Source organism: Corylus avellana, chromosome ca2 (genome assembly GCF_901000735.1).
Source record: "Corylus avellana chromosome ca2, CavTom2PMs-1.0".
Lineage (NCBI taxonomy): Eukaryota > Viridiplantae > Streptophyta > Magnoliopsida > Fagales > Betulaceae > Corylus > Corylus avellana.
In genome coordinates, this window is record NC_081542.1 from 23254059 (window position 1) to 23264337 (window position 10279).

The following is a 10279-nucleotide window of genomic DNA, read 5'->3' on the forward strand; positions in this document are numbered from 1 at the left end:
GCCACTCCTTGGCCAAAAATGGGGTGGTCCAGCCACCCCATTTTGGCCAAGGGTGGCTGGAACCACCCCATCTTTCTCCTCCTTTTTTCTTTTTTCTTTTTTTTTTTTTGTTATTTTTTTTTCATATTTTGCTTTAAAAAAAAAATTAAAAATTAAAAAGTCAATTTTTGCTGCTGACACTGTAGCTGAAACGGTGTTACAGTGCTGGTCCGGGCTGTTGGCAAACGAGGCCACCAACTCCGTAGTACTCGTGCCGACCCATTAAATGTAGAAGGGAGGAGTACAATAATTTTTACAATATTTCTAACGTGTCTTTTGGTTTTTTTTTTTTTTTTTTTGGTTTTAATCCCATGTCTATATTGTATATATCTACGCAGCTTTGCAAGTGGAGCTGGTGGAAAACTCTTGTCAGTGGAGAGGAGATGGCTGCAAGATGTCTTCCATATGTTTGTTTTATTGTACTACTCATCTTGTTGCGTATTTGCATGGAAGCACAAGCTGGCCTGCTAGGGCCTACTCCTGATGAGGAAGGTGATGATCATGGGTTTTTCTTCTTCTTTCTGTCTATTAATTTATGTGGGTGAACTTTGGAAATTGAAATCTATAAATTCTGGCCTCACCCCAATGACGCTTTTAGTGGCAGCATGCCATATACACTGTGGTATGTAGAAGGGCAATACTGCCATCTAGTAGACAGTTATCTATGGATACACAATGGTGACTTTACTGCTGTAATTTGGTCAGCTTTCAAATGTGGAAGAATTAACCAGAATTCGTTGAAGTCTCAAATAATTGTCATGGAATTTACTAAATCAACAACAAAAAAGTTGAGACACTACACTTCCAATAAAAAAAAATTAACTTTGATAAGATTGATGTGTGCAGTGGAAGCCCTTGGTGAAATAGCTAGAAAATTAGGGAAAAAGGACTGGAAGTTCAGCAAAGATCCATGCCTTAATGACAGTACAAGCTCGTACAATAATAGTGTCAGCTGCAATTGTCACTACCCTGGAGGTGTTTGTCACATAGAACTCATGTAAGCTCTCTTCCACAAAATCCTTCAATAATTTTCTTGATATAGGGTTTTCTATGGTTGGCTTAATTTTTTATGATTTATTTCTGTTTTGGATTTTTAGGTTTTAGGAGTTAGTTCTTTATAATTAATTCTTCGAAATGTGATATCGAACGTTTTTGGAGAAACTGTAGTCACTATCTTATGGTATTATTCTGTTTATCGTTTTTATTGAAGTATCAATTTATTCGATTGATATCTTAATTTAAATAATGATCCAACGCAACCAAAATATGGGTGCTAAAAATAGTAAACGGAATTTTATTTGTTTGTGTTCTTCAGATTGGAGAGATGGGTTACTTAGGATATTTCTATGTGACAGCTAAATCGTTAGAGATTCATTATGAGATTGGGATTGGTGGTGTCTGTTTAGTAGAGAGGAGTAGACGTATTTTCCGACAGTTGGGTAGGCCAAGCGTAGTTTGGCTGATGAAATTGTTGGAGGAGTTGATCAAAGGAGAAGACCCAAATGAATTTTTTAGGACATTTCGAGTGGGAAATCCGACGTATATCATGCCGCAACGAGAAAACAATCATGGCAGGTTCCTGGAGTTGTCAGATGCATCAACACATTTGTCGTTTGTGGGAAGTTAGAGCTGTGGAGGAGAAGTTGAGCAGTAGCTGTTAACAAACATTTGATCATGTGCAGTGATAATCAATGAATGCTTAAGGATTCAGAAGAATTATAATTTTAGTTAAAGCACCATAAGGTCAAGAAGATGAACAAATTTTGGTCAAGGCAGTGAGAAATATGATGTCTTGTGATATATTGATTATGATTCAGGTGAGAAAGGAATGATGTGGTTGATACCAAGATGTAGGTTCTACTTATAGTATATAGTGGCATCATGAAAGTTCTCAAACTAGAGTGCTAGACCCTTTTGATATTTCTAATCTATGCTCAGTCACCCTTGCTCCACGCTCATAATTTCAAAAGTTGAACATTTGATTGGATTATGGTTTACTTGTTAATATCATTTCCATACAGAAAACTTAGTGGGGAGGATCTTGCTGGTATACTTCCATCAGCTCTGGTGCAGCTACCATACCTGAAGCATATGTAACCATTATTTGTTTTACTTATTAGCGCCCAGAAATTGATTTATGCTTCTGATTGCAAAAATTCCTCTTGATGTAAGACACTTCTCAGTTCATTTCCAAGGTTATCCAATAAATGATCATTCTTATTGAATAAGATGAACTCACTGCAGGTCCTTCACTGGGAACAACTTGTCAGGACCAATTCCAAACTACTTGGGAAACATAACCACTCTTGAATATTTGTATGCTCTTATTATGCCTTTCTTTCACACAAATTATTTACACTGTAAAATCATGTCATAGTTTTGCTTGGTCTGGGCTTGCTTTAATTTTTAATGCATTATATACTCAGGAGCATAGAGAACAATCTGTTTTCTGGAACTGTTCCACCTGAGCTTGGAAATTTGGATAACTTGGAGACTCTGTCAGTATTTCTTTCTCCTCTTTTGTTTGACTTGTCATATCACAGTTGGTTAGTCATTTCTAAATTCTCAACGATTTACTTAATCACTTTACATTTGAATTGCTATGAACATTACTTTTTGTGACTGCAGGATTCTTAGTGCTAACAATCTAATAGGAGAGTTGCCCGCGACTCTCACCCGCCTAAACAAATTAAGAGAATTGTAAGTGTTTATAACCTTTTACACTACCATACTATGATAACATTAGATTTCTACTTGAAAAATCCTCAATGTTTGTGTAATTTTATTTCCTTCATTTTCCGCCATGTGCAATAGGATTTGCGGTAACAACTTCACACGAAAGTTGCCAGATTTTTTCCGAAGTTGGAAGCAACTTGAGAAATTGTAAGTCTGTGTTCGTGTTATCCATTCTAAATCTCCTTCATGTAAAAGTTTTAGGATGTATTGTTATTGACAGAGAGACCCAAGGTAGCGGTCTCAATGGGCCAATCCCAGCTAGCATATCTGTCTTGAAAGATTTAACTGATCTGTGAGTTAAGCTTTCAAAGTTCATATTTCTTGAGTTTCGTTATCACTATAAATTCGTATTTGCAATAATTCCTTAATTGTGCAATTCTATGCAGAAGGATCAGTGACCTGCATGGAGAAGGTTCAGACTTTCTGCCTTTAATGAACATGAGACACATGAAGGAATTGTGAGTAATTATTTTGATCATAAAATGCAATGGAATTAGAATAATTGAAATGAACTGTTCAGAAATTGTGATAATACAAACCAAGTTTGTTTTGCAGAAAATTGAGCAGCTGTAACATCTCTGGAGAAATCCCTGCATATATACCAAATATGACACATCTTGGAAAACTGTAAATGTGTTCTGCTCAGGGGAATATATCTTTGTGGTTATCATTATTATGAGATTATTATACTGTCAACACATTCATAGACACATAATTAAATATGAGTTTTCCTTCTTCTTTTTTGTTGCATATGTATATATTTAGGTATCAAAGTTTTAAAATGTAGGGAAAAATATATTTTATCCTCTTGTGATTAGGCATAAAACAGGGCACTCCCTTGCAATTCAATTCTACATCTTGTCTTGTTAAGAAATTAAAATCTTAAATCAAGGTGTTCTTTATGAATAACTTATGCTTGTAGTTTATATATGTGACCACATTCTTAACGGTAGTGGCCATTTTTATCTTGTTTATTATATACAGTTTAGTTGTTATTAAACAACTTCCTCCCATGACATCTATCTTGCCATATACTTGCAGGGATCTCAGTTTCAACAGATTGGAAAAGGAAATTCCAGAATTCGAAGGTCTAAAAAATTTGACGAACATGTAAGCTATGAATACTTATGAGAGAAACTAACGTACATTGCAAGGCATAGGAGACCTTGCAGATTTTGTGATTCTATGTATTGTGCAGCTTAGTTGTTGAACCATAAGAGTAGTCTAATGATATAAAGTAAGAGTTTGACCAAAATGTGATTATGTTGCTTACTGAATAGGTATCTAACAAGCAACTTGCTTACTGGGGACATTCCAAACTGGATCAGGAACAGTAATCAGTATGATTTTTGTACTAAAATTTTTCAAAATTTTGCAAGAGGTTTATTTTCACTTCTGTATTTTCTTTAGGCTGCAGGGGAAATTACATTAGAAGAATGTGTTTGTTTGTGAACATAGATCTTTCTTACAATAATCTCACTCGAAGCCTCACATATACTTGCACAGGAACAATTCTGTAAGAATATTCTTTTCTTTTACTTTAGCTTTGAACATTTAGCTCTCTTTTACCCTCTAATCTTTGGAAAAACTTGTTTGTCATTTCTTCAGGAATTTGTTTAAAAGCTTTCATGGACGGGAAAACTCGTAAGCTTCTGATTTATTTTACTTTTAAATGTCAATTTTTTTCCTTACTCTTATTTTACAAAAGCCAACTCTTCTTTCTTTCCCTACACTAATCAAGAACACTCGGTGAGTGCCCAAACGACAACCAATGTTCAGAAGGTAATATAAATTTACACATCTCTTTGAATCTAATTATGATTTGATGCTTCAATTTTGTTGGACCTTCTTTTTGATAATTTCAAATGGGAGACAAAGCCCATTTAATATTCAAATTATAAATTTTAATAAAACATGTAACATTATTTTTGTTCCATTATGTTATTTTGTAGCAGAATATCATTAACATGCTGTTGTTTTGTGTAGATTACTATTCATTGCATATTAATTGCGGTGGAAGCAATACAACTATTGGACCCATAATTTATGAACGGGATATAGGCCCTGGAGGTCCATCAAAATTTTATGAAGCAGGAGATAAATGGGGATTTAGTACCACTGGACACTTCCAAAATGCTAAAAAAAATGACCAAAATTACATAACAAATAACGTATCTGTTCTTAAAATGGATGACTATGAATTGTACATGAATGCACGTGTGTCTCCCCTTTCTCTCACATATTATGTGAGGTGCTTAGCAAATGGAAAATATACTGTGCAACTTCACTTTGCGGAGATTGTATTGAGAGGCAATAAATCTTCGTATAGTCTTGGAAGACGGATATTTGATGTTTATATTCAGGTACTAAATCACATAAGTTATGCATTCCATGTTTTTTGAAGATGATTTGATTCAATTGCTTAATATATTGCAGGGGGAACTAAAGCTAAAGGATTTTGATATTGAAAAAGAAGCAAAAGGGGTTGACAGAGCAGTCATTAAGAACATTACAGCAGTTTCAGTTACTAATAAAAGTCTAGAGATTCGATTTCATTGGGCTGGGAAAGGGACAACAGCTGCTCTAGAAAAAGGAACATATGGTCCTCTCATATCCGCCATCTCTGTGAATTCTAGTAAGTAATGTAGTTGGTTCTTTATTCATTCTTTTTCCAGTTGACATGTTAGTATATCTCTCTCTCTCACACACACACACACAGACTTACCTGCACTTCATGATCTTTTATTATCAACTATTTTTTGGGAAACTATACTTAACCCCATCGAATTGACACCTCATTTACAACCACACCACTAAACTTTAAAAAGTGAAAATTGACCCCCTTAAATTATGAGGCACTCACTTTGCCCACACATGACTGTTAATTTGAACAACATTTTGAAGAAGGCATGTATAATGGACATCTTAAGTCATGTGTGGGTCATGTGATGTATTTTCTATCCAAGTTAACAGAAAATTATGATGGAGGGGGCAAAGTGAAAGTGCCTCATTTAAAGGGTTCAATTATCACTATTTAATTTGGTGGGATGATTGCAAGTGGGGTGCCAGTTTGCGGGATAAGTGTAGTTTCCTCTTTCTTTTTTTTAAACCTAGAGCAGATTGGTGAATAATAGATTGAATAGCAGATATAGAGGAAGCTGTTGTATAATTAGTGGAAGAACAATCCAGATGCTGCCTTTCCCTTCTTTTCCGTAGCATCTTTGTACATTCCAATCATATCGTGTTTCGGATTGATCACATAAATTTGTGCCTTTATATACAACACAAATATCAGAATGCAATCTTAAGATTAATCTTCTTGCAAATTTTTCTTTTTCATATAGATTTCAGAGCTAGCAATTGGAAGAAAGTCATTGCAATTGGAGCCGTAGTTTTCGCAGTATGTGTTATTTTTATGATTTTGGGCATTCTTCAATGGAAAGGCAGCTCGGGAGGCAAGATATCAAGAGAAAAAGGTAATAAGTACTATGCAAATCTTGATGTAGAAAGGATTAAAAAAAATTCAATTTCTCCAACTATATGAGTAGTCATTTCATGTATTGTGTTTGAAGGACTCAATACTCTATTGCAGACTTCTAATAGACTTTTTTTTTTTTTTTTGGCTTTATGCCTAGATGAGGAATTAGCGATCCAAACTAGAACGATGAAAAGCAGCTACATGATTGCATAGAATATGAACCAGTCGTTATAATACTTTTTGAAAAACACCCAATGACCCCAAATAACAACTAGAAGGGGGTGAATAGGTGTTTGGAGACGATCACAACCAACAAAAATATCCAAACCACAATAACAATCACCAAAATTAAACTAAGGAGTACAGAAATAAGACACAAAAAATATTATGACGAAGTGGAAGCCTTTTGAAAAATTATTCAAAAGTAAAACCGCTCTTGAGGCGGCTAACCTCAGGAAACTTATCCACTATAGTAGAAAAATTACAATAAGTTTATACTTACAAAACCCTTGTAGTTAAAATTTGACCTGTACCCAACAAATGACTCGTTTGTCTTTTATCGAAGTAGCTTTAGAACTCTGGCCTTTCTTCTATAACATTTCCTCTACAACCAAGAACTCTAGTGGCTAAAGTTTTTGATCTGTGTGGTTTAATGGAATAGAGAGATTTCAAAATCAAAGCATAGGAAGATAAATTCACTCTCTAAGAACAAGCTGCCTTGGACAAAATGATCTCATTCAAACGCCATTCAATCGAGGTTGCAAACAAGCTATTTTTTCCTTCACTTTGAACCAAGTTTTTGATATCTTTTGAAGACCAACTTCAACCTCAAACCTAGACTTACAACATAACAAGTTTTGACATTGAATTTGCCAACATGAAACCTAACAGTACGTGAAATTAGAGTGTTGCATTTTCAACTTTCTTCATAAATGAGCTCACAAGTTTACTATGTAAATTTTAGTTCATTGCTTATTTTTAAATTTTAATTGATGGTGCTGTTTATGAGAGCAATGATTAGATAGTTAAAGCTCACTCCTTGAGCATAATATATCTTAGAATCAGTCCATTTCAAGTGTGGGAGAGGAAAATGGGTAATTGACTTTGAGTTGATTTGTTTTCACATATCCACAAAGTCGTATAAGATTGAGCTTTTTTGTAAGAATTAGAGTTGGTGTCTTTTAGTTGCATTTCTTGGTATGGTTCTCTAAAAAATCATCTAATTAATCTAGAGGCACTCAAATACAAAATTAAGTAGTCTAATTTTTTTCTAAGATTCTGTCAAACATCTTAGGCTCATTCTTTTGACAGAATTGAAAACATTGGATCTGCAAACTGGTTTCTTTACCTTCAAACAGATCAGGGCTGCCACTAACAACTTCGATGCTGCAAATAAGATTGGGGAAGGTGGTTTCGGATCCGTCTACGAGGTGTCCTAGATTTCATATTCCTTTCTTTCTCTTTCTCTTTTTATTTTATCTCCTATTTTTGTGAATATTTTGCATGCATGTTCTTATTTGTTTTCTTTCATATTGGTAACATAAATTATAGGAAAGTCTTATGTGAATACTTGAAAGTATGTATTTTAAATGCAGGGAATACTGTTAGATGGTACTATAATTGCCGTTAAGCAACTTTCTTCAAACTCAAATCAAGGAAACCGTGAATTTGTGAATGAAATCGGCATGATATCTGGTTTACAGCACCCAAATCTTGTTAGACTTTATGGATGTTGTATTGAAGGGAATCAACTATTTTTGGTATATGAATACATGGAAAACAATAGCCTAGCACGTGCTTTGTTTGGTAAGCATAATGTTTTTATTTTAGTATTTTATTTTGACTTGAAGCATAAGTTGATGAATTCCCAATTGGACCATCTACAAAATATGCAGGTTCAGAGGAATACCGCTTAAAACTGGACTGGCCTATGAGGCAAAAAATATGTCTTGGCATAGCAAGAGGTCTAGCTTTTCTTACATGAGGAATCAACACTAAAAATTGTTCATAGAGACATCAAAACTACCAATGTGCTACTGGATAGGGATCTTAACCCAAAGATTTCTGACTTTGGTTTGGCCAAGCTTGATGATGAGGAAAACACCCACATCAACACCCGAGTTGCGGGAACAACATAAGCTACCTTTTTCCCTATTTCCTTCAATGTGGAGTCTTTCTGTAATTTTATTCTTCCTTTTCTTTTGGCCTCCCAAGGATTAAGTACTATTGACATCCTGGATTAAGTATTTGGTACAATTTCTACTTGTTTGCTGCTTACATTTGCAACTCAACCATGCTTATACAGGAAAATTCATGGCTACATGAATCATATATCTACCAATATTCATGCTTGGCAAACTTGCCTATACATGAAATATGTATTATTAACCTGCTATAACTATCATATGCCTCAATCCTTGATGTATCAAAAAATCAGCTCAATTTCCTAATAAAAATAAAATTGCTGGATACAAGAAAGCAAAAAAGGAAAGAAAAAAAAAAAAAAAACAAAACAAAACAAAACAATCTGTCTATTAGACTATTAACACAAACACTCTGACTCCTAAATCTTGTTCTTTGATTGCATAATTACATGATGTATTTCTGGTACCCAAGTTTCTCTTGATGTTGGACTTTGTTGAATATGAAAGATCAGAGCTTCATACTATTGGCCTTTTTTTTTTTCTAGAGCATTCATACTAGTGATCTAAGTTATAATATGATTTTTATTTGCAGAGGATACATGGCACCAGAATATGCATTATGGGGTTACTTAACCAATAAAGCAGATGTTTATAGTTTTGGAGTAGTTGCATTGGAAATTGTCGCTGGAAAAAACAACATGAAGTATCGACCAAATGAGAAATACGCATGCCTTTTAGAATGGGTAAGATTGATATCTTTCTTTTAACACACTCAACTATAAATAATGTTGGGAGGCCTGATTGCTTCTTTCTCCTCTTTTCTTCTTTTTTTTTTTTTTTTTTTTTTGAAGGGGGTGAGGGGAAGGCATTTACCCTTTTCTTTTTCTGTGTATGTGGCTGCTTTGTTCTCATATGTTGATTGGCTACTTCTCATTTCCATTCTCTTTTCTATACTTATTGCAGGTGCTTGTTCTACAAAAAGAAGGTAATGGAGCTGGTCGATGCAAAGTTGGGTTCCAAGTTAAATAAGGAAGAGGCTATTAGAATGATCAAAGTAGCTCTCTTATGCACTAATCCATCGCCAGCACTTAGACCCACCATGTCTTCAGTAGTAAGCATGCTCGAAGGCCAAACCATTGTTGATGAAGTCACCTTGGATCCGAGTATATATGGTGATGAATTGGGGTTTAGTGCCTTGAGAGACCAGTTTGAACAACTCCATTCAAAACCAACGATCACAAGTGCAGCAAAAAGCCTTATGAATTCATCAGATATGATTTGGGTCGGATCTTCTTCTACATCTGCCCAGGATCTCTATCAAGTTAATCTTGATTCTCAGTAATATGATGTCTCCAATATCATTTGTATTTGGTATGATGTCTTTCAGTCTCTTCTTCTTGACAATTTATTTATATGCCTAGAACTACCATTAGAGTAAAACATAAAGGATAATGGTAGAGTGCAACAGAGCTTGACTAGTTCCAGCTACAAGTAAATCTACAACATAGTTTGGATTCGTATGATGTCTTTCATTGTCTCATCCATTAGACGATGGACACTTTTTTTCTTAGTTTGGTTTTCACATTTTCTATTTAGATAAAAAAAAAATAACATGAGAATTCCAAGAATTATGAATTCAATTCTATGATGCATTATTAATTTCATCAGATTAGATGTATACATTAAAATAGGTAACTGTGTCTACTATTTCTTTAATCTCCATTTATATTTAGGAGGTCATTTGAGTAACATTTGAAAATAGACAATAAATAAAATGTTGTATAAAATCTATTAAGTTACTATGGCTATTTTAATAGACAAAATTGTATTTAACTGGTGACACAACATTCTGAATCAAGCAGTAGAAAAAAACAAAATAAAA

The 10279-nt window shown here is 34.3% G+C and overlaps 1 protein-coding gene and 1 pseudogene across 2 annotated transcripts; both read left to right on the top strand.

Moving 5' to 3' along the window:
* LOC132169361 (probable LRR receptor-like serine/threonine-protein kinase At1g53430) overlaps window positions 1-9913 on the top strand; it is a 24128-nt pseudogene extending 14215 nt beyond the window's left edge.
* Window positions 330-4746, top strand: LOC132168635 (probable leucine-rich repeat receptor-like serine/threonine-protein kinase At3g14840). Of its 2 annotated transcripts, XM_059579644.1 has the most exons (14): window positions 330-531; window positions 886-1036; window positions 2061-2132; window positions 2284-2355; window positions 2466-2537; window positions 2668-2739; window positions 2854-2922; window positions 2996-3067; window positions 3162-3233; window positions 3331-3402; window positions 3817-3885; window positions 4056-4291; window positions 4384-4419; window positions 4517-4746. In XM_059579644.1, the coding sequence occupies exons 1-12, from the start codon at window positions 351-353 to the stop codon at window positions 4183-4185; spliced, it is 1104 nt and encodes a 367-aa protein (XP_059435627.1). In that variant the 5' UTR covers window positions 330-350; the 3' UTR covers window positions 4186-4291; window positions 4384-4419; window positions 4517-4746. The 2 variants fall into 2 exon arrangements, with proteins under 2 accessions (XP_059435627.1, XP_059435628.1); XM_059579645.1 differs by lacking the exon at window positions 2061-2132.
* Window positions 9914-10279: the final 366 nt, after the last annotated feature.